At 44.0% G+C, this 27,470-nt stretch overlaps 3 protein-coding genes across 6 annotated transcripts; 2 read left to right on the top strand and 1 right to left on the bottom strand.

The window, feature by feature from the left end:
- The first annotated feature begins 585 nt into the window (after positions 1-585).
- pex5 (peroxisomal biogenesis factor 5) lies at positions 586-12,188 on the top strand. 3 transcript variants are annotated; one of them, XM_080005459.1, is made up of 17 exons: positions 586-765; positions 2,361-2,510; positions 2,750-2,788; positions 2,967-3,084; positions 3,226-3,366; positions 3,638-3,722; positions 4,728-4,818; positions 5,139-5,261; positions 5,976-6,089; positions 6,662-6,745; positions 7,046-7,165; positions 7,288-7,431; positions 8,445-8,515; positions 9,615-9,833; positions 10,014-10,179; positions 10,684-10,841; positions 10,972-12,188. In XM_080005459.1, exons 2-17 carry the CDS (start codon positions 2,397-2,399, stop codon positions 11,222-11,224), a joined length of 2,040 nt encoding a protein of 679 aa, XP_079861585.1. In that variant the 5' UTR covers positions 586-765; positions 2,361-2,396; the 3' UTR covers positions 11,225-12,188. The 3 variants fall into 3 exon arrangements, with proteins under 3 accessions (XP_079861585.1, XP_079861586.1, XP_079861587.1); XM_080005460.1 differs by lacking the exon at positions 5,976-6,089; XM_080005461.1 differs by lacking the exons at positions 5,139-5,261; positions 5,976-6,089.
- Positions 12,189-12,653: 465 nt separating this feature from the next.
- Positions 12,654-15,915, top strand: cdca3 (cell division cycle associated 3). Its single transcript, XM_080005467.1, has 6 exons — positions 12,654-12,691; positions 13,303-13,461; positions 13,592-13,715; positions 13,808-14,683; positions 14,818-14,894; positions 15,442-15,915. The coding sequence occupies exons 2-6, from the start codon at positions 13,324-13,326 to the stop codon at positions 15,535-15,537; spliced, it is 1,311 nt and encodes a 436-aa protein (XP_079861593.1). The 5' UTR covers positions 12,654-12,691; positions 13,303-13,323; the 3' UTR covers positions 15,538-15,915.
- Positions 15,916-16,334: 419 nt separating this feature from the next.
- On the bottom strand, positions 16,335-21,079 carry gnb3a (guanine nucleotide binding protein (G protein), beta polypeptide 3a). 2 transcript variants are annotated; one of them, XM_080005470.1, is made up of 8 exons: positions 20,946-21,079; positions 20,698-20,843; positions 20,042-20,105; positions 19,442-19,604; positions 19,256-19,319; positions 18,923-19,124; positions 18,588-18,804; positions 16,335-17,538 (listed from the first exon to the last, which is right to left on the bottom strand). In XM_080005470.1, the coding sequence occupies exons 1-8, from the start codon at positions 21,000-21,002 to the stop codon at positions 17,432-17,434; spliced, it is 1,020 nt and encodes a 339-aa protein (XP_079861596.1). In that variant the 5' UTR covers positions 21,003-21,079; the 3' UTR covers positions 16,335-17,431. The 2 variants fall into 2 exon arrangements, with proteins under 2 accessions (XP_079861596.1, XP_079861595.1); XM_080005469.1 differs by having other exon boundaries at positions 19,253-19,319.
- Between the last annotated feature and the right edge of the window lie 6,391 nt (positions 21,080-27,470).

The raw sequence follows: 27,470 nt of genomic DNA on the forward strand, positions 1-27,470 counted from the left end.
AGACGGATAGACAGACGGATAGACAGACGGATAGACGGATGGATAGACGGATAGATAGATAGATAGATAGATAGATAGATAGATAGATAGATAGATAGATAGATAGATAGATAGATAGATAGATAGATGGAAATACAGATGGGGGATTGATAAATAGATAGATAGACTGACAGATGGATTGATGGATAGACATTGCAGTGGCACACATAAAGTAATAAAAATAGAAAATAGATAACGAGTCTTTAAAAAAAACCCCACACAAAATAAAGGACACAATACACGTTATTAAGAAAATACACAATAACACGTATATATAAAATAAAATAATAATAATAATAATTATAAAAAATAATAATGATCAATGTGGTTTTTTTTTACGTTGCTATTACTTATACAGATTAGACGCAAATGAAGCTAATTGCGCTGTGCTGCAGAAGCGCGGCCCGCATTCTGCGTAGACACTGTTTGGGAATAGGAAGCCTTTGTGCGGGGGATACGGACACTCCGCGCAGAGGAGCTGCTGCTGCTGCTGCTGCTGCTGCTGCTGGTGGTGCTGCTGGTGCTGCTGGTGCTGGTGGGGTTTTGGGTCATGGGGGAGGAAGGTAAATAGAGAGACGCCGGTGACAGCGCCGTGTCAGTTGGACGTCGCAACGAAAGCGTCGGTTTCTTTTTATTTTTTATTTTTTCCCCCCCTTTTCTTTTTTTTGTTTGTTATTCTGAGCAGGACAGTCGGGAATCAAGAGAAGAGGAGCACTCTCGGCAGCGGTGAGCTCGACACACGCTACCCAGCGCTCCGTGCTCTCTGAGCCGACTGCACGTTATGGACGAGTCGCTGCTTAACTACAACAGCTGGCTGACATTTTCGCACATTAGCAGATCGCTGCCGTTTTCATTTTTATTTTTTTTTCCACTTGGCGAAATGTTTCGTGCACTTGAATAGAATGGGAGCGGGTTAGCTAATTAGCCTACCCCGGTGTGTCCAGTGCTAGCAGGCTAACAGTTTAATAAGTGTTAGTGGAGCAGAATAAGCTCTGTGTCAACACAGTTCACCCTGGCTGTCGTTGTTCAACTGGTCTGTTAATGATCCTCTAAAAAGGGACATAACAGAACTACTAGCACAGCAATGTATAGATATATGCAAACTTAGTGTGCATTGTTGATAGAGGTTTATTGTTAAATTATTATATTGTTATATTCTTTATTATTATTGACTATTATGTTGATGTGAGCTGCTGCAGGGGAATTAATAAAGTATCTATTATCGAGTATGTATGTATGTACTGTATGTACTGTATGTATGTATGTATGTATGTATGTATTTATGGCTTACCAAAGGCTGGAAATGGTTTGTTTTCACTACTTGAATTGAATTCCAGCGAATTGAACGGTTGTGGCCTGCAAGTGAACAGGTGTCATGCACTCAATCTATAGCCTTTCTGTGGAAGTGTGTGTATTAATATCTGTCTAATCCTCTTAGTGTGGCCCTGATAATACAACAGCTGTTTGGCTCTTTAAATCTATAACGCTTTATAGATAGATCCACCTGTAGAACAGCACATTTTGCATGCTATTGGTTTATAGATGGGAGAGGGATGTTCTATTCCTGACATGGTTCATTGTGGAAATGAGTGTTGTGGTAAACTTGTTGGAGTAGTTCAGTAAGCTGCTGTGTACACAACAGCTCGCTAGTTATCTAACTGACCTGCTGGGTCCCAGTAGTGAGATCAACTACTCGAATTTGACATGTTAAACCAAAACTTTGCAAAGGATATTGTATAATCTTTTGTTGTGGGTGAGGGGGCTTCACAAAGCATTGTTTTTTTGTTCTTTCCTGTGTCTCGGGAGGAGTCAGGCAACAGCTAGGAACATGACAGATGGAGCTTGAATATTTGTTGTGAGATCTGAGTGGCTGGGCACCCTAGAGATTGCACCTGAGGTGCCCTGTCAGGACTAAACAAACCACTAAATCTAATCTGACATTTTTCAGTGACTATGGTTTCGTAAAAAACCCCAAATCTTTTTGATTTAGTTCATAGAAAGATGAAACAAAGTCAGTAGAATTGAATGTATTCCGTTTCTCATTTAGGTCTGATTTGGTAGATCTCAAGGCCGTAAAATAACTTTAAAAAAGTAATTCATATAGGCTAATGAAAGGTTAATTGAGTGAAGTTTTGACGGATTCATTTGATACAGCCAATTTTGCAAATATATTTAGTGTCATCATTTGTAGAGCTACACTATAAGTACTGTAGTTTGATTCCACCCTGTCTATATATGTCTGGTGAATGAATGTTGGAGCCCTGTGGTGAATTCCCTATCCAGACTTCATATGTTATGTACTTTTCATACCCTGTTCTCAGGTGGTCTGATTGGGTTTGCCTCATCCTTGTGTTGCCATGGCGATGCGGGAGTTGGTGGAGCCGGAATGTGGGGGAGCCAATCCCCTCATGAAGTTGACCAGTCATTTGACCCAGGAAGGCGGCGCATGGAGGCACCGGTCGACACCTCCAGTAAGCATGGACGTTTAGTCAAAAGTTACCTGTAACATGACATGTTCTTCTAACATTATTGCATTCATTGTTTATTAATATACCTTTCCATGTATTATTTGGATTTTTCACTGCTCATCTTAATTTGATACTCTAAATCATTCATAGCACACATTTGGCCAAATGACGCACAGTAGATTTTGGATGTGTTACCTTGCCTGGTATATGTTAATTTTATCATCTCTTCCTTCTTCTTTCAGATTGCCCCAACACCCATTGAAATTGCCAGTGAAGAAGAGGTCGGTCCCCATAATCTTAAAAAAATAATAATTTGTATACCAATGAATGGCCTTCCTTTGTTAAGATCAGCCAAGAAATGCTATTGCTACTACAACAGTAGATTTTCTTCTCCAGTAATATGAAGAAAATTATAATGGGTCATGAACTGATCGTAACATGAATGTACTGCACTTCCAGTTGGTCAATGAGTTCCTCCAGGCACCCCCAAGGCCTCCACAAACCTTTGACATGGGCCAGTTGTTGGAGGAAATGCAGCAGATTGACCAGCAAAGCTACAGACAGGCCCCACAGAGAGGTACCTTGAAGTTAAGTTTTGTTTTGAATTGTGTTTATCAATATTTTTATTATTATTATTTTTTTAATATAATGTCTCCTCACATTTTGTTCCCGAGGTCGCTCAAGTCGTTTATTAGTGTCATTCAATTCCATGTCACAGCCCCGGGTGTGGCAGCTTTGGCCCTCTCAGGCGACTGGGCTGCAGAATTCATGTCGGGCGCTGACTCTTCTCCTGCGATGGCCGGAGTCAGCGAGACGGCCGATGCAGATTGGACGAGGGAGTTCATTGCCGAGGCTGCAGGTATCCTTTTTTGTGTTGTTTCTTGGTCCTCTCTATCTCTATCATTCACTCCTGAGTGTTCACTTGTGCTATTGGTGTTATGGACTCAGCTGGCACTCATATTCTGTCAGGCATGAACACATTGGGTTTATGTAAAGATTCTAAAAATAAAAAAAAATTATTTCATGGTCACTAGTCAAGTCGTGTACAACATGCAAGCAGACATGAGACTAATTTTCTGAGTCATTTCTTAGAGTCTCTGCGCTTTTTGTGTTCCTCTGTGGCACTCAAGATCCTGGACGTTGGGCAGAGGAATATCTGGAGCAGTCAGAGGAGAAGCTGTGGCTGGGGGACCTCGGAGACAAGGACCAGGAATGGTGAGAGAAATGAAAGGGAGGCCTCGGGAAGTTCAGTTTGGAATACAGCGCCTAGGCTGGGAACATGCGAGTGTCCATGAATCGGGGAAGGGGAGCGTGATGGAGGAAAACACATGTGTATGGCAAGGATATTAGACTACATTACATGGCCCACTGGGTATATGCTTTTAATGACCTATATTTTTGTCATTCTCAGGAAGTGTGTTGGAACTCAAAGGTGGATTACAATGAATGTGTTGAAAGTTTATGAGGCGACACAAGCTAGATTTTACTTTAATCAGAGGGGACAATTTAACACCTTGGGTGTCCCTTGGGTTGCTGGAAGCAACGACAAACAACAAACACCTTGTGATGGTGTTTATAATGATCTTTTAGCTCCTTTGAGTTGCCAAATGCAGCAAAACTATTAGTGGTTTTGGAAAATATAAATATCTATTCTCTTGTGGCTTTTATCCCTTCCCTTCGATTTTGACTGACACAACTGTTCTCCATTTATTTTGTAATTGTCCAGATTCTAAAAAAAAAAATATCGTAAGGTATGTCAAGCTTTACCACAGATTCACCCTCATTGTTCTGTACACCGGAGAGAGGTATTGCTAGAATCATATGACCAGTATAGAAAAAAAAAATAATAATAATAATTTTGTTGTTCATTTTAATATCTTACTTGCTTTGGTAAATGTATTTTGCCTGTTCCATAATGACTTGGAATTTTATATCTCATGTTAAAGCTCTCAAAATATTAACGCATGTCATCTCTTTAATATGCTATAATGATTTTTGTATACTCTATCCATGTGCTCCCTGCCCTCTGATCTGCGTTTTCTATTGCATTGTTGTGTATTGTAGTGAAAAGCTGTATTCTCTGAGTTACATTTTGCCATGCATATTTAAGATTTACAGATATATACTGACTTATAGAAAATGAGAATAAAATTTCTCATTTTATTTGGTCAGGATCATTTTATATCATATAATTAAATTCTGTCTCTGTTCATCCTTAAGGACAAAAGAGTATCAACCAGGAGAGGAGTTGAAGCGAACGGCCAGCGAACTCGTCTCCAAGGTTGATGACCCCAAATTACAAAACACCGAGGTAAGCTCTGTGTTTTGTGTTCATCGTTGGAAGTATTTTTCTTCCGTTTTATATTCATGGTTCATGCCTTTTTACACATCTATCGCCATGCACCATTTTTTATTTTATTTGTATGATGTTATTGTATTGAGTTCTGTGAGAACATAATGCAATGGTCATGTTGAAACGCAGTTTGCAGCGTTTCTCGTGGCCATTTTCTTTGGCAAGCCTCTGTGCTACTTGATGTGGAGCAGCAATATGTTGGATGCAAAAACGTGTGGCCAATTAGTGTCGGAAAAAAGTAACTTCTATTCTGTTTTCGTTTTTCCGTTGTTGTGTAGTTCCTGCGGTTCATTAGGCAGATTGGCGAGGGCAGTGTCACAGTGGAGAACAAAGCAGACAAACAGCACACAGATAAGGCTCAGGCCAAGGAGGCTCAGAACTGGGCCTCCACCCTCAACCAGGTACGAGCCACTTCCCATTGAGGATGGGATGGTTTCAACCAGGAATTCACAAGGAGGCATATTCAGTCATTTATATATATATATATATATATATATATTTATTTTTTACCAAATATGCCTGTGAGTCACTGCAGTACAGGGTCATATCTTCCACAAATGTAACCAAACAGCAGCCATTCACTCTTCTTGTAGTGTAATCTCACAGCTCAGTGCTACAAACCATTGCAGATGGAAATAGTTTAGCAGGGAGATGATTCCCCTTGCATCCACTGTTCTGCATACATTCTCTCCCTAAACAGCCCCAACTTCACTCCGGTCCTCACGTCAGTTGTTGATCTTAAGATGGGTTGGATAGTTTCAATTCACTTTGTTTTATTCGGCAGCACACATACAAAAAAAGTAGACCATGCGCATTTTTTTTTTTTTCTCTTCTGATTTTACTGAACAAAAGTTTTTGCATTAACTCACATTTCATAGAAGTTGTAGAAATGGAGCCTCCTTCTAACTGTTAACGTCTACTCTCCCCCTTGTTGACCTGCCTTTTAACTCTCGGCTTGCCATTCCCCCGATTAACAACTACCATTCATCCACTCCAAATCAAAACTACTCCTGTTCCTCCCTTACCAAAAAAAAAAACAACTCCACCCACCACCCATCACTTCCTTGAAACATTCTGCCCTCCTGCCCACCACCCATCCTTGCTTACCATCCTAGTTCCTGGAGGAGTCTGGGGGAGGGAGTCTTCCCTTGGAAACCCAAGAGGGGAATGAGAAGATTGAAAAAGCTAAGGCTAAACAGGCCGAGCAGTGGGCCAAGGTCATCAGGCAGGTAGGGCCGCTGTAGTCATGGCAACGCCATGCAGCGTGGCTTGGCAACTGATGCTTCAGTTGCATTGCGCTCATGGTACCAGCCGATTTTTTTTCTTCTTCTTTTTTTGGATTGGATTCTACTCCTCCTTTTTTTTTTTTTTTTTTTTTTTTTTTTTTTTTTTTTTTTTTTGTAACTACAGCTACAACTACACACAAGTTTAGCTTGAGCACTTTTTAAAGTAGATTTTTGTTCCTTTAGTACCAAGGAAGATTCCCTTCAAACCTAAGGAAGATTCGCACAGCATTGGACTGACATTGCTGTTAACTGGATTTTTTCATTTTAAAGATAATTCCTGCCGTCACTGCAGGAACTATATGGTGGCTTGCCTTTCACTTGACAAGCTGAAGAGAAAGAGAAATGCCCATTTCTCCCTGCTGTTTGTATGGCTTCTTTGTTTTCCTTTTTCCATTCCATCCATTTTTCCATCTATTCCTTCACCCATTTCACTGTCATATCATTGGCTCAAGTAAAATGATAAAGCATAGCACAGGGTTCCAACCAATTGTGCTTATTTCTCTGTTCCCACATAGGTGTCACAGGACTCTGCTGAAGCCTGGGTAGATGAGTTTGCCACATCCGGACCAGATTTCCAACAGGCTAAAGCTGCAGTGGAGGTGAGAAAAGTAGAAACTCATCTCTCATATCAAGGGTATATTGAATGAGGACAGCCATAGCCTTGTGGTGAGTAAAAAGTGAGTCTCTGTAACTGAATTGTCATCAGTTTGAATTCTAGATCCACAGTATGAGCTGGAAATGTGTGTGATTGTGTGTAAGTGCTAGGGTGTTGAAAAAGGTTCTCAAAGGTGCAGCTAGGTTTTCCCGCTCTAGTAAAGGTTAAAGAAAATGATTCAATTTCACACTTGTAAGACAAGCTCTGAAGGAGAACTGGTCTGGCTGTTTTGTTGTTTTCTCAGAGCGATGTGGACTTCTGGGAGAAGCTGCAGCAGGAGTGGGAGGAGATGGCGAAGAGGGACGCAGAGAGCCATCCCTGGCTCTCCGACTTTGATCACCTTCTCAGCTCTTCTTATGACAAGGTGTGTGTTATCCATCCCTCTTGTTTGGTACCTGGGTGAACTCCCTCTTTTCCTTTTCCTTTTGTTTTTGTTTTTTTAAATGCATTCTGTTTATTTTTGAATTTCCTCTTTTCTTGTAACAGGGATACCAATTTGAAGAGGACAACCCCTACCTGTCCCACCAGGACCCCTTGTCGGAGGGACTGAAGAGGATGGAGGCGGGGGACATCCCTGGAGCTGTGCGCTTCTTTGAAAGTGCTGTACAGAGAGAACCAGACAACCAACTGGTGAGACACTTTAGGCCTTTATATACTACCTCTGCTTCTTAAACCAATTTCAAATATATAATTGTCTATATGAAGTAAAAAAAAAAAAATATATATATATATATATATATATATATAATCATTACTTTTTTTTGCAGTGATTGCAATTTATTTTGGAATGTCATGTTTGAAGTATCATATAAATATAATACAAAGGCATATTTGTCCTTAAAAGTGAAAGAGACTTTCATTTGAAGTTTGAACTGGATATTTCCATGTTAGTTATTTTGTGTCCTACTAAATCTCAGTGAGTTACAGGTTGCATTTTACTGAAACTTGGTGACAGTCCCATATTCTATTTATGAATAGTGAATAATGAACAATGGTAAACACACAGTGTCAAAATCAGCAATCTCACTATTGTGGTAACTGAAAATTAAAGCAGTAGTCCGTATGTGCAGCTGTCCTATGACGTGAGCGTGATCAGATCATGGGATTTATTTGTCATTGACGTACAGCATATCTACCCAATGAGACCAAATGATAAGAAAATTAGATTTCTCTGATCACGGATATAAACTCAAAATGATCGGATGACAATGTAAAAGATAGTTAACAGTCAATGTTTTATTATGAACATACAATTGAATGAAAATTGGAATCGGCCAAAATCAGAAACAGCAGGTCAGACTTCAGGAACCTGATTTGGCCAAGAAAATTACAAACGGTAATATGTTGGGTAACTATACGAGATGATGCATTTCAGGGGGTATATCCTAATGAGATGAATGTGTATACTGTATATAGTTTGCGGTAGTAGTTTGCATACAATGTGGTTGGCCTTATAACGTGAGGGCTACAGTGTGAATAACTGATGGAGTAATTAGTAAATAGGTTGGCGGGTCTGATATAGTCGAACCCCTATCCACTTGATTTCCATTTGATTTTAGCTCCAGTATGTTGGTATTTTGTAACTTAGTAAAAGTACAATGTCCAAGTCAGTGCATTGAATCTTGATTAACTGTCCTTTGCAGGCATGGCAATATCTGGGAACCTCCCAGGCAGAGAATGAGCAAGAATTTGCAGCCATCAGCGCCCTCCGCAGGTATCTACTCAGAATAGCAGAAATGGAAACGAAAATTAATTTTGATTAAATATTGTATTTGTGATTAAAGTATTTTTGTTTTAATAATGATTTAATGATTGATTTCATTAATGTGTTTTTACATACAATGATTGTGCCAGGCAACCAGCAAAGGTTAAAATAGAGAGCCAGAGTTGGAACTTGGTGAGAGAGGTTGATGTTGCAGTTCCATGTAGCTCCCTGTAGACGAGGACCAGGATCTTTAAAACTTGAAGCGAGCAGAGATTGGGAGCCAAGGAAGAGCCCAGAAGATGGAGGTGACAGTCTGGTAGGAGGAGAGTTGCTGTAGTCAAGATGGTGGATGATAGGTGCAGCTTCTCTCAAGCCTATTCTGCAGCTGTTTGAGAAGAAACACTCTGGTAGTGTTGGCAGCACAGGGCAGCTAGAAAGCCAGGATCAGCTCTGTTTTGGTCTGCAGTCAGTCGTGACATCTGAGCACGGTAGGGATGTACTCAGAATTTTGTCAGTCTAACCGAATGTGGCTGAAACAAGTGCGTATGAAATTAAAACCGTGCGTGATGGGGACACTTTCTCCGTGACCCTCTCTCCGCGATCGACCCTTCTCCATGCGCTGCTTACGAGCCGTGCCCCGTCCCCACACTGTTTTAAGTTGTTTTATTTGGGGGAACGGGCAATCGGGGCGCACGGAGAGCCATGTTCAGATCTGTGTCCGGGCGCGGACAGTTCATACATATAAAGCTATTTTTTATAATTCCCCTTATTTATAATTCCCCCGTTGAAATGTTATCCCTGTGCATTTGTATGCTTCTATCTGTTTTATCCTGTTACCGTAATGCCCAATGACTGACCAAAAAAAAAAAAAAGACTGCGAGAGGGAATGCAGTAATGTACCTTTCGATTTGTGTGTATTAAGGGAGGACTCGGGGGAGGAAAGGCCTTACAATGGACTCTCCTTGAAGCAGAGTCTGTGTCATAAAGTATATTAATTCCTTGGGCACTATACTAAAGCCCCTCAGGGTTTATCTATGTGTGACAGTGACATGGTGTTGTGATTGTGGTTCTGATTCCCTTGTTTTCACCCTTCATTCCTCCCTCACAGATGTATAGAGCTGAAGAACGACAACCTGACCGCTCTAATGGCATTGGCCGTTAGTTTTACCAACGAGTCGCTGCACAGGCAAGCCTGCGAGACTCTCCGCGATTGGCTGCGACACAATCCCAAATATCATTCTGTCCTGGAACAGAGCGAGGGAGAGCGTGAGAGGGAGAGTACCAGAGAGAGGGAGAAGCAGGAGAGGTTTGGATCCTTGTTACATGAGTGAGTACCATTCTCACCACATTGAAGTTAATATTGCCCTTAATTTTAGACAGTTACTCTGAGCTCAAAGAACTCGTAGCTTTTTGAACTGTGGTCAATATATAAGGATAAAGTAAACGGTTGGAAAAGCTGACTGAGTACTTTAACCGCTCCCTAATTATTTTCTTAAATCTTGTACAGATCCCTGTTTACAGAGGTCCAGTCCCTGTTTCTGAATGCAGCAAATTCTGACCCCGCCCGGGTGGATCCCCAGCTGCAGTGCGGCCTGGGTGTTCTTTTTAACCTGAGCGGGGAGTACGACAAGGCCATCGACTGTTTCACTGCTGCCCTGTCCGTCACACCACAGGTCAATATTACTATTGCCTTAATATCATAAAACCTGCCTACACATGGCAAGAGTCAGTGCCGTCTAGTAGACAAGTTCTCACAGAAGCACCTTTGGAATAATAAAATCCATGCACCTTTATTTTAATTTTTTTTTCACAAAGTCGTGGCATTTTAATGTTGTCTAGGGTGAGTTCTGGCGGATATGTTTGTCCTCCCACTGGATCACATGTTTTTCTCCCATTCCTTGTTACGTCACACTGTAAATTTAGTAAAGTTTGCGCAGCAGCAAACAGGCTCATCCTCCTATGGTTGCACTTTGAACGCTAAACGCTTAAAGCGCTAAAACGCCTGGTTTGAGTTCTATTTATCCCAGGGGTATCACAATATTGAAAGGCCACCGCTGCGCTCCTCATAGGAAAACAATGGCTCAGTTCGCCCCTTGTTATTTGTAGGTTTACTCTAATTCTCCCAACACACGTGACCTGTCCATTTCACATCTCTCTAATGGACTCTTTCATTGCAGGACTACCTACTTTGGAATAAGTTAGGCGCCACACTGGCCAACGGAAGCCGCTCAGAGGAGGCAGTGGCCGCCTACAGGAGGGCTCTGGAACTGCAGCCAGGGTTTGTCCGCAGTCGCTACAATTTGGGCATCAGCTGCGTCAACTTAGGGGCACACAGGTAACAAAGAAAAGCTGCCTCTTTGACCAGAATTTTTTTTTCTATTTCTAAAAAACACAATGCTTTAGCTGTAATGATGACACCTTGTCTGACCTCGGACCTGCACGTATGTGATTCACTCTTGCCACAGGGAGGCCGTGGAGCACTTTCTGGAAGCTTTGTCTTTACAGCGCCAGGCGGCAGGGGACGGCGCGGGGTCAGGAGCCGCACGAGGGCCAGGTGGTGCCGCGGCCACCATGATGTCTGATAACATTTGGTCCACCCTGCGCATGGCTCTCAGCATGATGGGAGAGAGTTCTCTCTACTCTGTGGCCGACCGCCGTGACTTAGACACGTTGCTGGCTCATTTCTGTCAAAGAGAGGTAGAGGGTGGACCTGAATGAAGGACTGGGGGCGGGCGGGGGGACATAGTGTGTGAGTGCGTTATGTTTGGGACAATGTGTTGTTCTGAGGTGGAGAAAAATTAGGGAAGGAAACGCGGAGAACAGCAAGATGACATATCGATGAGGGGGGAATGATAGTTATCTCTTGGATCCATCCAATCGCAGCAGGGGAGAGTGGAGAGGGAGATGGAATGAGTATGACACTGAACCGTCCACCTGCCAAGATGTTAAACTGTGTACACATGCTGACATTAAGGGACTCAAGTCAAATCTCTCTTGGGAAGCGACCAGAGGTTAAGGACTCACTGTGATGACACGGACACAGCATATCATAATACTACAACAGAAGATTCCCCCTCGATTCCTCTTTCCACCGATTCGGGGGGAAAAAATCTAAGTGGGAGAAAATACAATTGCTATTGGTTTAGGAAAAAAAAAAAAAGGTGTGTGGGTATGTGTGTGTGCGTGCGCGCGCGTGTTTTCTTGGTGGTGGTGGCTAAGGCTACTAAATTACAAACTTTTTACCCATGTGCAGTTTTGAAAGGTACTACATTTCGGAAATGCTGAAAAGAGTATTCTATTATTGAAAGTGCTCTTGAGTTTAACATTAGGTTGGGCCGGAATGAAGAGGGGGAAAAAAAAAAAAAAAAAAAGAAAGGACGCAAGGTCCGCTGGTTGGAAGTGCTGATTTTATTTTCACCTTACTTTTTCCAACAATGAGTCAGCAAAGACAACCACTCAGACTGTTTCCATTGTGTAGTAGACGTGTATGTATGTGGGCATTCGTTGTGATTCTACTTCTTGCTTTATTTTCTCAATACCCTTGTAAAACAGCTTTGCTTAATTGTAAAATAATGCTCTCTGCCATACTGTGTACTGTACTATAATTATTGCACTATTATTGTTTTCAACCTAGTTAACCTGACTGTAATGTTTAATATAATATCCAGCAATAAAGCTCAGATTCCATGTTTTGTTTGTGCCAGTACCTCACTTTTCGAGTCACGAGTCCACATTATTTTTTATTCTTTCTCGACGAAAACATTTTATGAAGGGTCGGCATCATAATTTATTCTATCATATTTTTATTTATTTATTACTGTAGTTGTTTATATAATCAACGTTTTTCGTGTATCCATCGCTTTGAGCTTCAATGTGAAATCGCTCCCGTCGCGGCGCCTCGCTGCCAAACGGTCCCAAGTTGTCGTTGCGCTCATTTTGAAAGTTGTTGTCTTCCGGCCTCCACGCCTCGCGTTTTGAACGCGGCGATCTCGGCCAATCGGCTTCCTCCTCTCCCGCCCCTACGACGGGGTTGGCCAGTCGGCGCCGAGGAGGCCCGAGGCCGGGGCGCGCCGATTGGCCAGCAATTAGACACGTGCGCTCCATTTAAACTGTTGAAGGAACGGCTGCGAGTTCTAATAACGGCTCTCCCCGCGACGGAGTGAAGCCACCTCCGCTGCGCCTCAGGTGAGTCCCGAAGCGAGTCCCGCTGCGCCGAGTCACATCAGTCGATATAGTTCAGCGCGAAATGATTGTGACGGGCACTTTCCGGGCGGCGCTTTGGCTTTTAAATGACCAGGTTAACTTACGTGCTATGTTAGCGCGAAAGCCAAATGCAAGGCTGCCATTGAAAGTAGTTTTGACGGTTAAGCCCTGTGTGTGTGTGTGTGTGTGTGTGTGTGTGTGTGTGTGTGTGTGTGTGTGTGTGTGTGTGTGTGTGTGTGTGTGTGTGTGTGTGTGTGTGTGTGTGTGTGTGTGTGTGTCTCACAGCCACACATTCTATGTATATCCACAGCCAATACTAGCGTCCACTCAGCCCCTGCCAAAGCCTTTTAATTACGTTGTCTGTGCATAGATCACATTCTGTGTATTCCTTTTTTTGCTGTTTAGTTTCTCAAGTGTCCCGACAGTTGTTTTTGTTTTTAGACTGTTAAGTGGCCTCTTCTTCTTTTTTTTTTTTTTTTTAATGCTCCTCGTTTGCCTGCACTACATTACAACAGATGCGTTGTCTTATGTAGATGTGTTGGTCCAATAAACCTCATTCAGATTTCTAATTCCTCCGATTTCTTTCTTTACAGCTACACTAAGCAGTCGACACAATGGGATCCAGTAACAGCAAGGTGACCGTGTCCTCTGAGCCCAAACCAGAGCTCAACACGTGTCCCAAAAGCGTGGCGACCAGGTGTTTGGTCGACCCTCGGTCTCCTTCAACAGCTGTTGACCGCACCCCAATCCAGGTACAGGCACATCAGCTAGTCGTGTTCGTCAAGAAGAATCAAACTATTTTAACTGGAACCAATTTTCTTATCTGATAATGTTTTAGGGGAGATTGCAGGATTTGACCAATTTGTTCATTCTGCTATTTAGGCTGCGTCCAGGCTGGTGGACCTGTGCCCAGGTGAGCTGACCAATGAAGGTGACCTGCTCTCCAGTGACCCCCGGTCACCCACGGTTGGCATCGTCCGCACACCTCTTACGGATTCTATGAGAGGTGGCCGCATGCTTGAAGTCTTCTGTTGCAACTTATAACCGTTGCTTTAAAATGTGCTGTGCACTTATTTGGAATATCTGCTTCTCTTACAGTGACATTTGCCTCATTCCCCAGTCGCCTGGCCCTGCTTTTCAATGGTGACGTTGTGGACAAGCAACCCAAACCCCTCAGGCTCAAGCTGGAAGAGGTTACTGTGGAGGAGGAGGAGGAGCTGGGCTCCAGCGAGCCTCTCCTCACTCCTCCTCCATTGTGTTGCAAGGTGGCGGATGCTGCGCTTCTGGCCACGCCGGAGACGGCGTCGCTCAAGTGTGTTGGCAGCTCCAGCCCCTTTGTGCTTGTGGAGGAGGCCCAAGTGCACGCGGAGGATGAGCTGACCGTGGAGGAGGCGGAGGAGGCCGAAGAGTCACCTCTTCCAACGAGGCTGAGAACCCACGACTCCTATGCGCTCCCTTCTGTCACTTTGGAGCTAGAAGCGTCTGTGAACCCCGCCCAGCTTTCCCTTCCCGCCCTTACAGATTCTCGAGTTGAAACTTCCCCAGAGGAGGCAGCGCAGGTCCCGTCTGTGGCGCAGGAGGTGACTGTCGTCCAGCCGCCTCCTGTCTCTCCTGCTAGCATTGAGCTACCAGTTGTCTCAAGTCCAGCCTTGAACCAGGAGGTGACTGTCGTCCAGCCGCCTCCTGTCTCTCCTGCTGCCGTTGAGCTGCCGGCTGTCTCAACTCCAGCCCTGAACCAGGAGCAGCCGCAGCCTTGCACTGGCATCCGCTGCCCGACCTTTGACCCAAAGAGTCCAAGCCAGGTGGTTTTCAAGCCCCAGTGGTTAGGAAAGGGCTTTGGTACCACCGGGCTCAGAGCCAGAGGGGTGCAGGCTCGTGGGACAAAGGGAGGCTCCTCTCCTCTTGCTGTCCGGCTGGTTGTTAAGAATGCTACCAAAGAAAACAAGGGCCAGTCTGCTAAGGGGAACCAGAAAGGTGTGTTAACTATTATTTTGAAATCATACAATTCTATGCAACGGAACAGGGAAACCTCTTTTTGCCCATTGTTGCTTTAATTGTGGTGTGTTGGTGTTTTTTTTTTTTTGTGTCTCTTCCCTCTGTTCCTTAAGGTAATGGACTTTCTGAAAGCCGCTCCCCACTGCAGATCCTTAAGGCAACAAACTCTCCAAGAGAACAGCACGCTCAGGTACAATGCTGCAAACATCTCTTGTAAAATACAGTTCAAACTCTTTGTTTATTTTTAATCAACTTTATGTGAAATTTCAGCTTTTTTTTTTTTTTTTTAAGTCAAGTGGGGGTCCAGTAATGTAGGGCTATACTGGAGAGAGCCATGGAGTTTCTTCCCCTGATGGAAGAGGTTGTTCGTTGTTGGCTGTTTGATAAATGAAGATACTCAAAATTAGAAATTTTGACTTCAATATTTTTCACTACTATAATAAGTAATGAAAAGTAGGGCCGCTGTGCGTCATCCAGCCCTGAATTAGGCCCTGCACAAAAAATGTGGTCCATAAATCGTGAACAACGGTTTAACTCCACAATTCAGTGTTGCATACTGTAGTTTAATCTTTTCACATGTTTTCAGAAATTTATTTTCTAACTGTACAATGTGTTTTAGAAAAATCACTGTATTTTACGGGGACTTTTAAATTAAGAGTGGTACCATGTGTTTAATGATTGTACTTTTCTACTTAACCTGCTCTCCACTGATCTAACTGGTCTCCTCCACTCGTCAGGTGAAGCAGAATGCCTCCACCCCCGACCGGCAGAGGCCCGGGAAGATGAGCCGCAGAGTCATGACTGTGGCTCTGGATCAGGAGAACAGAGGATGAGGGAGTGACGTGTGGGATCCTGCCAGTTTGTTGTTTTTTTGTTTTGTTTTTTTAAGATTTCTTTAAAAACACTTTTAATTGTACAGATTGAAAAGAAAATCTTTGTAAATGTTCAACTGCCTCTTTACACCTTTCCTGCCAGTTTTCAATTTCCTGTTGTGTCCTATTTTGTAAATATTAAGTTCTTTAATTGTCTGACAACACTACCCTATTATCTGTCATCTGCTCTTCAGTCTGGAGAAAAGTCTTTTGTCTTGAAGTGCCCTGTAATTTCCATGACTTTTAATTTGCGTTGTGAAATAAGTTTGTTTAAATGTCGGTTTTATGCTTGGTTTTTGTCAGCGTTTTTACTTTCAGCAAAGTTCAATTAAAGTTGTCTGCCCTTCCACAAACCCCCTTATTTATTTTCCCCCACAATTAACACTTTTACTTAAAATGGTGGCGTCCTTTTCAAGGGACTTCTGGGACATAAAACCCATTGAATAGGAGGAACTAATGACTGTATAATGTAAGAACTGGATGGTATGCCACTATACAGTATTTTGTCTCAAAATAGAGGGGGAAAAACAACTAACATCTTTCAATGTCATACATGATGTCCTTTAGCAGATGTTTTTGTCCAAAGTGACAATTCAACTTGTAATCGGTCCTACAAAATCCCACTACTGCTGTCACTCTGGGAAATTTTAGGTGGAAGTATTGTTTTCACAATAAGTCACAGATATTTGTGCTCAACCTTGATATTCTGATACTAGTTTGAAACGCTTTTGGTCAAAACATGCCATACAGAGTCCATACAGAATTCCACATTTATTAGAAAGTTTTCAGAAAGAGACCATGGCTTTACTATGCAGTGTATTTATTTTTTTCAGAGTGAAGTCCAAATTCTAGACACCTGGTGCAGTGTAACAACTGAAGCTTTACGCCGATTTGAAGGGAAGGTAATCTTTTGTGTGCAGAGTTGTGTTGTTTGGTCATCATCCACATTCAAACTCTCATGTCCAATGTCATCTGATAAATCTGGAAGATGGGCCATATTATTTTTTTTCTAAGTGCTCAGGGAACCATGAGTTCATTTTGATATTCTCATTCGTCAATCCAGCGGTTTACTCAAAGCACTTTTCATGACCAGCGAGTGGGGAACAGGGCATAGGATAAGAGCCCCAACTCAAACATTTGTCTAACACACATACAAAAACAACTCATAAATACTAATTTAGACATCAGCACACTAAAAATCCATTCTAAACTACTTTCTAAGCTACTTAGAAAATGGAGAAAGTAAAGATAAGGACCTTAAGTATCGAGGGGAAAGCCTACCAAACTAAAAACGATCAGTTGGGAACAAGACGCAAACGCTCTCATGATTTATTTGAATTGTAACCTGTGGTTGATATAAAATGGTATTTTATAGCTTGCGTGACCTACATGCGCTGTTACTGGACCTGTGTATATTTATGTCATTCAGTGTCTATCCTTCCCGTTTGGCAACTGTTCTCACTGGGTGATCCTTCCAATTACTGTAACAAGTCTGCACGTTGAATCGATTGGATTCGTCTTGAATCTTAAGTATATTTCACTGTTGACCCCAGCCCCCAGCCCATATTCCCCAATAGCTTGAGAAGAAATGTGAGAGAGAAGTGGTGGAGAGAAGAGGGAATTCCTCCATCATATGTATGCATGTTTACAACCCTTCTCCGTCGTTAGATGGGACTTGGCACAATGAAAATACTCTCTTCTCTCGCTACATGTTTCCTTGGCCCTTTTCCCCCCTCCCTAGAAAATCAATAATTCTCCACTCTCCCGAAATCCTCTTCTTCCAACTCGCTGGCAGGTGGTCACTCTCCCCCTCGCTCCTGCTTTTCTCTTTCCGCCCGGTTGACGAGGAACTCCCTCAGTTCCAGATCTTGAGGAAGCTGTCCCAGGATCCTGTGCAACACGCCATCCCATCCGTCGACACCCCGATGCAGCTTACTCTGTTGTCATGACCAGCCAGCACCCCTGAAATATCAGACAAAAACAAAGGATGGATTATGAGTCGGGAGGTGTATTGCTGAATATAATTTCATTGTTCGTAACAGCTACAAAACTTCAAGGTCCATCCAGAGTCTAAAATGATGATTAAAGCCCATACAATTCGAGTAGATCATTTCATATAATGTGAATCACTTTAAATTTAACTGATGTACACAAATGTTTTTCAATATAGTGACTCAATAATCATAAAGAAATTAGTGAATAGATCAATAGGGATTCAGATTTTTACCGATTTTATGAACTGTATGATACCTATTGTGCTCAATAATTAACATTAACATCTACTACTGAACAAAACGATGATCGTTGATCGTGTCTGTAATCAATCTGGAAAAAAAGTGAAATCGTCCATACAATCGGTCTGTCACGTCACGCATAGAAATTGGCAGATCTCGAGTGCTGGGAAGTGTTTATGAACTTTCGTCCATGTGTGTCAACAAAATGTAGAGAGGCAAAAGCTCGGATTGTGTGCGAGGTCGGCGGGGCAGTTCACTGGAGAGTGCGTGAACGATCTTATGCCGGTGAAAAATACTCAGTGACGTCAATCTCACTAAAGATAACATTTCTGACAGACATCTCCAAGAATGACCTTCAAATTTGTTTTATTCTATCACGCATCAAGCATATAATGGCGCCTGGGGTCTGCTTCCGATCACTCCCGGCAAGGTTAGAGCAAACAAAGGCAGGCGTATTTCACTCCTGTTTGAAATAAAGGAGCGATGAGCTTAACTCCTCCATTGGGTAGAAGGGTAGAGCCCGACGGGTGGATGCAGCGGAAGGTGGAGGGGGAGGGGGGCGGCGAACCAAGCAGCAAAGCGTGAGGGATCGGACGCTGAAATAGGCCGCCCTGTTAAGGGCATGGGAGCTCGCGGCACCGCCGGGTCTGTCTCCCAAAGCCAGCCCTTGCAGGCTACGCTTAATCAGTCTGACCGAAGAGGATTCCTGAAGAGGGCTCCGTCATTTTTTCGCTCTCCGTTGCCCTCCTTTCAGTTTCCCCACTTTTTCCCACTCACCGACTCTTTCGGCCTTCAGGGCGTCCCAGATGTTGACGTTGAAATCGTCGTACCCGGCGAGCAGCAGGCGCCCGGACAGGGAGGGGGCCAGCGAGGTGACGCCGCACATGATGCTGGAGTCCTGGTAGGTGATGAGCTCCTGGTCGGCCCGCAGGTCGTACAGTTTGCAGGTGGCGTCGTCGGAGCCTGTTATGACTGCGTTACCATTGGGGAAAAACTGGGGGAGGGGCAAAAAGTAGGTTACCTGTATCCGCACCTGATCTTATGGTTACCACCATGGACACAACTTGCAACCTAATGAAGTGAGCTTCAGGGGACGCTCTGTGGCTCCTCACCCCAATCGCGTTGATGTCACTCTCGTGGCCGCTGAAGGTCTGTCTGCACGTGCCCTCTCTGATGTCCCACAGCTTGGCCGTGAAGTCGCACGCTCCCGAGATGAACATCTTGAAGTCCGGGGACACGGCCAGGGACATGCAGTCCCCCAGGTGCCCCGCGAAGACGGTCTTTTGTGTCCCTGTCTCGATGTCCCACAGCACGCTGGAGGAGCCAGAAAAGCAAGGCAGACGAACACGGGTGCGGGGGGGGGGCGAAGCAAGGACTGTGAGGAGGGTCCAGGAGTCCGGGACTTCAATATATGGTCGGTGATGGTCATACGTAACTCTTACCACGTGCAGTCCCCTGAGCTGGTGATGATCTCGCTGTCGCTGAGGAAACGGCAGCAGGAGAGGTAACCTGAAATAACACCGAGGTTCAGAGGCTCGTCACACAAGCACAACATGAAGAAATAAAAGAGACCCGGTGTCAGAACAGACGCCGGCACGGACGGGAAAGTCTGAACAGGTCGCCCCCCCTACCGGTGTGCGCGGCCAGCTCACGCATGACCTTGACGTTGCCGTCCTTTCCCTTTAGGTTGTAGATGGAGCACATGTTGTCCAGGCCGCCGCAAGCCACCATGTTCCCGGAGGGAGCGTAGGAGCAAGTCATCACCCAGGACGACTTGAGAGGGATGGCGCTGACCTGGAGACGCGCAGAGTAACTAGTCACATCTTCGATCCGTCCCCTCGGGTTAGACGTTTTACCGTTTTACTAGCAGTACGACCATAGCGTTTCGCCGTGCGCTTCAATCCCATCGATTGAGATGTGAAAACAGATTTGACGAAAGGTAACTTTTTAAAGTAACTTACTCTTAAAGTTGTTATTTGGAGAACCGCTCTTACTTGAGTTATTACTATATTTTTAAATAACAGGGCTATGACTTGATAGTATGATTTTTGATTCCCCTACCCACCTCTGTTAACTACCGAAGCCACCAAACAGCACAGATGCATACGTTTTTTTTTTTGTATGGGTTGTCGGTTTATGTTCATCAATGTCATGAACCTTCCATCAAGCGGAGCTCTACGTGCACACTCTGTGGACCACAGTCTGGATACATCTTGTGACTTTTATCGCACCTTGTTGGTTGTGAGACTGTCCCACACGATGAGCTTCCCGTCCTGTGAAGCGCTGACGCACAGCCTGGTAGAACGAGCAGGGGAATAATTAGACAGCGATTGGAAGGATGGCAGAGAGTAAAAGAAAAATATGGAGGAAATAAGGAGGAAGAGATTTGGAAAAACGAAAAATAAAACACAACAGATGTTGGTAAGAAATGTACTAGTTCCTCTTATAAAAAAAATTGCCTTTCATTTGTAAAACCTACATGTTTTAGGTTTCCTCAATTTAAAATATAAAAATTAGGAATACATTAATAATACTAAGAAAATATTATAGATATTATAAAAACCTATATTTATATATAGACATATATTATTATAAATATTATATATAAATAATATATTAAGAAAACTTAAAAAATATATAAGTTTAACAACTTAAAGCAACATTTTCAGTCGAACCAATGACTCCAATATAATTGGTTTCTTTCTGTGAATTAAATTGGGTAATTAATCCAGTTAAAGGTAGTGTGATCGCTACTGGAATCCAATCTACCAATGAAAACGACCTCATGGATTAACAGACTCTATTCGCAGCTGTCTGTGGGTGCCACATATCATGGAAAACCATCAGAACACGGGCAGGAGAAGTTCATTTAACAGGGTGTATTTACTTGGAGTCGGTGGACCAGTGCATGGCGTAGATCTTGGCCAGGTGGCCCCTGAGGGTCTTCCTGGTCTTCAGCTGGACGCGGCCCACCACGGTGACCCCCGCGGCGGCCTCCTGCAGTGTGCTGTCCTGCACCGTCTTACGCGCCGCCTGTGGAGGCACACACACACACACACACACAATGAAGTTCAGGTTGATCGAGTCGTAGTCATAAGAGTAAGCTGCGGTGAGGTGGAGTTAAAAAGTACTGACAGTGATCTGGTCTTTGAGGCTGTCCGCCTCCTTTCGCAGTTGCTCCATTTCACCCATGGCAATGGCTCCGAGGACCAGTCACCGCTGGAGACAGGCAGAGACGACAGGGGAGGTGATGCAATCCTGAAAAGAAGGAGAGGAAAACGGGAACACAAACACATTTCAGGTGTTAAATCGTCACTTACAGAACTCGCCGTAGCTGCTAAACATCTTACTTGGACCTGCATGTCCCCGGAGTTGTTTCCCTCTCCGCTTTTTGGCTGCCTGGCAAGTGCTATTTTGCAATTCAAACTCGCCTTAAACTACTTTGCAAACATCCATGTACAAAGACAAAAAAACACCCACAAGCCAACTTCCACACACAGGCTTGCGAGCGTCAAAGCAAACACACAGGCAGACACACAATAGGACAAAAACTCACCCACATACAAACATTCAAACAAAAACTCTCACACACACACACACACACACACACACACACACACGCACGCACGCACACACACACACACACAATTTTGTCGCTATTGAATATTGGGGTTTTACATTTTACCATTTTTCATCGCAAATAAAGAGATACTTGTTTGTCAGATGAGGTGACACTGGTGAACACACATCCACACCCTCACAGCAAACCCAAACCAGTATGTCCTGTCACCAGGTTCTTAGCATATTTATTCTATCTATTTATTCTTCCTTTTTTTGTTTTGTTTTACAGTCACACAGCATTCAGCAGAGTCACACACCATCCAGCGACAGTTTCTATTAAATATATAGTGTATATACTGCACAGGAGGCGTGCCATTTACTATTTCAATGAGCTCTTACGCTTGATGGCTATTGAATTTGGTAATGTCATGATTAAAAGAACAATTTTTAGCAGTGAACCAATCACCTAATGGATAAACTAATACAGTGTGACAAATGCAATCAACGCAACTCATGAGTGAAAGCAGCGACTCGCTGCTTTTTGACGAACAATCGAGTCGTTTGAGTCCGGCTGACTTATTAACACAGAGTAGCTCTAGGAACAAATTATATTTCAGAATAAGATTATGTTTGCACACATTGTGGAAAAGCAGCACAATATGAATCGCACACCAACACCACACAGCCCGCACCCACGTCTCAGGATCACGCATTGTATTCGGCATTTGTGAGGCTGATCGATCCAGTCGCCCTGGTGCTAATTCTTTTGCCTTACCTTGAAACAAACGGACAGAAAGACAACGGGGAGGAATGTTTTCCTTGATTTTTATCACGGGCGTCTCTGCAGCAATCTCTCTCTCTCTCTCTCGCTCACTCTCTCTGCAGTTGAATGTGTGTGCCTGTCAAAACTCATGACCTGGTTGATTTGCCTCTAATTTGTTTAAAGTGCAAAGGATGGGAGAGAAGGGGGGGAGTGACTCTATGGAAGAAAGAGATTTTCTTTAACTTTGGTGACATCAGGCTCCTGCAGTTAGTCCCAGACCCAAACTGCTCTTTAGTTGGCGTTCCATTTAGGGCCCCTCAGCCATAATGGGAATGGAAACCCTAACTTCTTCAGAGTCCCTGAACTTGATTTCAGGGATTTTTTGGTTTGGATGTTTTTAATACATTTTTTAGGCTTTTTTTTTTTTTTTTTTTTCAAATGCCAGATGGGTTCGCTTCAATAATGGTGCTGGAATGAACGCTAGAGTGTTTTAGCCGCGCTGTTTTGCCCTTTTGCCATTCTGTCCCTGGGACCCTGCTATTGTTCCAAGTGATTAAATGACTGGGGGGGGGGGGGGGTTTGTTCTGGATCGCGAAGTGCATTAACACAGTCAAAGAGAGGAGGGGAGGTAAGAGGCGAGGCAGGAGAGTGAGTTTTAAATCCCAGTGGCTGAGATTTTAAGGGAAGCCTTTTGAATCAAATCTGCTCTCATCCGATTATTGACTGCTCTTTGCATCTGGATAAGAGATGCGGAGGGGGTGGAGGAGGGGAGGGTGAGAATGAGGGACAGGGGAGGTGGCGGTGGTGGTGGTGGGGGAGGCAGTGGCGGCGGTGGTGTCGTGGTGGTGGTGATGGTGGTGACGGGAGCTGATGAGCGGTGGGACGCTTCCAATCCGACCCGGACCATGAACCTCAGGCTCCGCCGTGATCGTAGGAAAGCGCGATGCGGTGAAGAAGGCCCGATGGGACGGGACGCCGCGATACGGGACTAATCTGGGAACAGTGAAGAATTCATAACCGAGTCTGATTCATCCCGCGAGGTAAATGAACGGAAAGCCACGCTCGCCCATTTGGCTTCATGGGTTACAGACAGTGAACGCCACGGCAAGAGACGTGATTCATAAATTAATCTCCCGACGCTGTCATTTTAAACAGACCCCACTAACAACAAAAGTCTTGCAAATGCAGGCGGCTCCAGAAAACCAAACAAAAGAAATACATTTTGCAGGTGATGTGTGGCGGTAAACTTAAGAGAACTAGCGAGATCATCAGTCATCAGTGTCAAAATATATTCACACAACCCCATGACTCCCTTTATGGTTTATTTACATTTAACGTGAGCCATAATTCAATGTATTAAATATGACAACGTGTAATGTCTTGATATTTGGTGTCATGGTGTCCGATGATTTTCGCTTTTAAAGTCATCCCGCTTCCTCGACTCCACTACCACAAGTATCCTTTGTTGAAAAAAGTAGCGGTAGTTTGCATAAAAGTAGTATTAAATCTAGGAATCATCTTGATGATTTCCTGTAGTGATGTATATAGACGATTTTTGAGCATTTTGTCAGATTTTGAAGTCAAATCACCAAAGTTCCGAGATCATTCCTAAAAGTCACTGATTTCTATCAAATGTTCAAATATTCTCCTTGGGGGGAAAACAATAGAAGTTGAGTTTTAGAGGGTTTTAGAGTTTGACATAAGCGCATAGATAAATTAAATTTAGATGACACCAAATTATCCACACACTCACACATGAAGCCCCCCCTGCCCCTTCACTCACCAATTTTGGGCTCTCCTCTGGGGGTGATGGATGGATGGATGGATGGATGATGGATGGGTGGATGGATGGATGGAGCTCACTCTTCCGTCGGCCTTCCCCTTTTTATCTTGGTCATATGTTCAGCTTCTCCGGACGCCGCACTACCTCCCGTTCGTTCACTTTTCGTGTGGCACACAGTGGGTATATTCCTCTGGTGCTCCCTCTATCCACTGTTCCTGTGAGGAACAGATGAGGATTGGAGGGATGAAGGGAGATCAGTGATTAGGGGATAAAACCCTGGGATGGACAGCGGGGTGGGGGCAAGAGCGAAGAGGAATAGAGTGATGGGAGAAAGAGGGAGGGAGAGAGAGAGAGAGAGAGAGAGAGAGAGAGAGAGAGAGAGAGGGGAAGAGGGATAGATAAGGAGATGAGGAATGGGAGTAGGCCTACACCAAACAAGGTGTGGAGCCTGGTCATGGGGTCAAAAGACGTGAGCCGGTCTGGATCAGAGAAACAAAAAAAACAACAAAAAAAAAAAACAACAGGGAGATGGAAATCACAGAGGAGGGGAGGGATCGGCACTCCGATGGGGGGAAAAAAAAAAAAAAAAAAAGGAAAAAAAGATAAATAGAGGACCTGGGGATATGGCTTTTTATGGAGCTGTGATAGTCTGTAACTGGTGTCTGACTGTCAGGAGGGTTTTTTTGTGTTTTGTAAACCTGAGGAGAGGCTAATATTAGAAAGAGCACAGACAGAGCGGGGACCAGATAGGGTGGGGGCGCTGAGCTTCACTTCTTAAAAATACAAAATAAAAACGTGCTCGAAAAGGTACGTACCGCGAGGTCCCCGTTCCGTAGCCATTATATCCAATAGAGGTCAACCCCCTCTCCTTTGGTCAACCTGCTGGAACACAGAAGCACTGTGGAGGTTCGTGGGAATCTCCTAATCTCTTTCTGCGACCATGTGTCGCCCTCATTTTGGGCATGTTGACGCTTTTACTCTAATCGTGTCGTGCTTCTTCCCTCCCCACCGTCCACTTTGTACTCGTTTTCTTTGATTCACCTCCATATATCTATACGTTCTCCTCTATACATAATCTCAGATGTTATATTTGATACCCGCGTTTTTGTGTTCATATTTTGTGTAGTCGTCAGTAAACTGTACGTCTTGCACCTCGGCACAGTAAATCCTCCTCGGAGTAGAATAGGTAGAATGCGCCGTCCTTTTACCTCATTAATTTCCGTGCGGCAAGACGAGACGGACCCGTTTGACCATTTCGGGTTTTCTTGCAAACCCCTTAAGGAGGCCATACCTCATCCAGAGCCCCTTGTTGGAGAGTTTTCCTTTTCAAAAACGGCCCGGGCGATTCATTTTGTGTCTCCCGGTTCCGCACCTAGGTCCGCCGCTCTGTGCCGGCCCAGCTCTGACCTTGAAGGAGGGGTCGAGTTGAATTCAAGTCCATGTGTGAACCCTCACATACGGCAAAATAAAAGATGTTTCTGATCACATGCACTTGCTGTTTAATGTTAATATGAATGCAATGCAAATTCAAATGAGTGATTGTGCAGATCTTGTTTAGAATTGACTAAAAATACTTACTGTACTGTGTATACTTTGTACAGATACGTACTTAGTTACTTAGTTACACAATTATATTGTGATAGAAATGTAGTCGAGGAAAAACAATACATATTTTCTTTGAAATGTAGTGAGTAAGAGTCGAAAGTTTCTGAAAATATACTTAAGTATGTACAGATACTTAAATAATAACCCCTGCTCTTTGTGTGTGTGTGTGTGTGTGTGTGTGTGTGTGTGTATGTGTGTGTGTGTGTGTGTGTGTGTCGCCTACAGTGCATTAGTGTTGATGCCAGGGTGTGTCAATCAATTCCTGTGGAATAAAGCTGTTCAGATGGAGGGGTGCAACGAGGCCCTTTCAGCTGTGTTGTGCTGAGCCACGGAACCAGGGAGAGGCGGTGTGGAACCAAGAGACACAACGACGGACAAAAGCAGCAAAATATCAGTCAAACAAACACACAGTACCCTGGTCCAGGAGAGAGGGAGTGAATAGAAGACCAATGTGATGTGAGCGTCCCTAGATGAGACAAAACCATCGGTAAGACCTCTGTGCTGAACTCTGTACAGCATCCTATATCAAGTCATCTAAATGTAGAATACAGTCATATATATATATATATATATATATATATATACGTATATATACTGTATATAGGACAGTATGACAGTACTCAATCCTTATCACAAATAGAATGATCAGATGTGATCACACTAAGAATTGAGATGGTGAATTCACCTTGGCGAAACATACATATGCCCGAAATGCCCATGGCTTCCAGAATACTGATCCGTTGAACAGTTGTGACTCAGAGCCACAATCTATTGGGAAAGCGAACGGAATGGGTGATGCTGTCAACCGCTCCGATAAAACACCACTTTCCCGACGTTTGAAAAGCATTTTCAGAGCACTTCCACCCTTTAATTTCTCGCATAATTCTCGTGTTTTTTTTTTTTTTTTTGCTAATCATGTAGAAATCAGGGGGCAATAACATCATATGGTCAACACATATCCCACATCCCTGGCCAGGGTATAATTACAGCAGCAGACAGAGGACTTAGTGTGAGAATGTCTAAGATGCATTATGGCAGATATGGTGCCTACTTAAGAGCAGATTAATGCTGCCTTTTAGGGTGTGTGGTGGTTCCAGAGTGTGAGGCTGGGAAAAGGTTAAAACCGAGGCTCCATTAACAGGGCGGCCGACCCAATTCTGCAGCTGTGGGGGATTATAACACGGGGTGGGGGGTGGGGGGGGGTGAGATGGTTAATATGGGCCATACACAGCGGCCGACTCGCTACCTGATGGACTTGCGTGGAGGGTGAGGGTCCGTCAGCCGGCGGCCACTGGTCGCACTGGGAGGAAGGAGCTGGGAGCGGGGCAGGCATGAAGAGCCGTTCCGCTGGATGTGAATGATTAAATGATCCCTCGTTGGATTACTATTCCATATTCTAAATGGGAGATTTTTTAAGCTTCATAAACAAATGCACTCATTTATGAGGGATTACCGGTAATCTCCCTCTATTTCTATCCTTTTTTTCCCCCCCTTCCTGCGTAGCCTTTCTCCCTGTGTTTACTCTCCTCCCTCGTACTCTGAGCAGGGTTTCTGACGGACGACACGGACGTGGGGGTTTGGAACCGTGACTCGAACGGCTTTGCTTCTGACGTACTAAGGGTTCTGCTCGGATATCCCCCCTTGATACTTTATTGATCCCTGAGCGGCACAATGAAGTACTATCTTATCTTACATGGGGAAAACACAGGCAGATAGTGTGATATATAATGCTGTGAAACCTGTCACCGCCGTCTGGGTCGTATTCTATTTAAATCTGTAGGTTGTTTTGTCAGAGACATGCATCGGGTAATCACTCAGTGGATTCAATGAAATCAGAGCCCTCTGCATTAACCCATGCGTGTTTAGACATTGTGTCATGGCACTTCTCCATCTCTCTCTCTCTCTCTCTCTCTCTCTTTCGCTCTCGTGCCACAAAGCCATATTCCAG

The sequence above is a fragment of the Zeus faber genome (genome assembly GCF_960531495.2).
Source record: "Zeus faber genome assembly, chromosome: 8".
NCBI classification, from domain to species: Eukaryota; Metazoa; Chordata; class Actinopteri; order Zeiformes; family Zeidae; genus Zeus; species Zeus faber.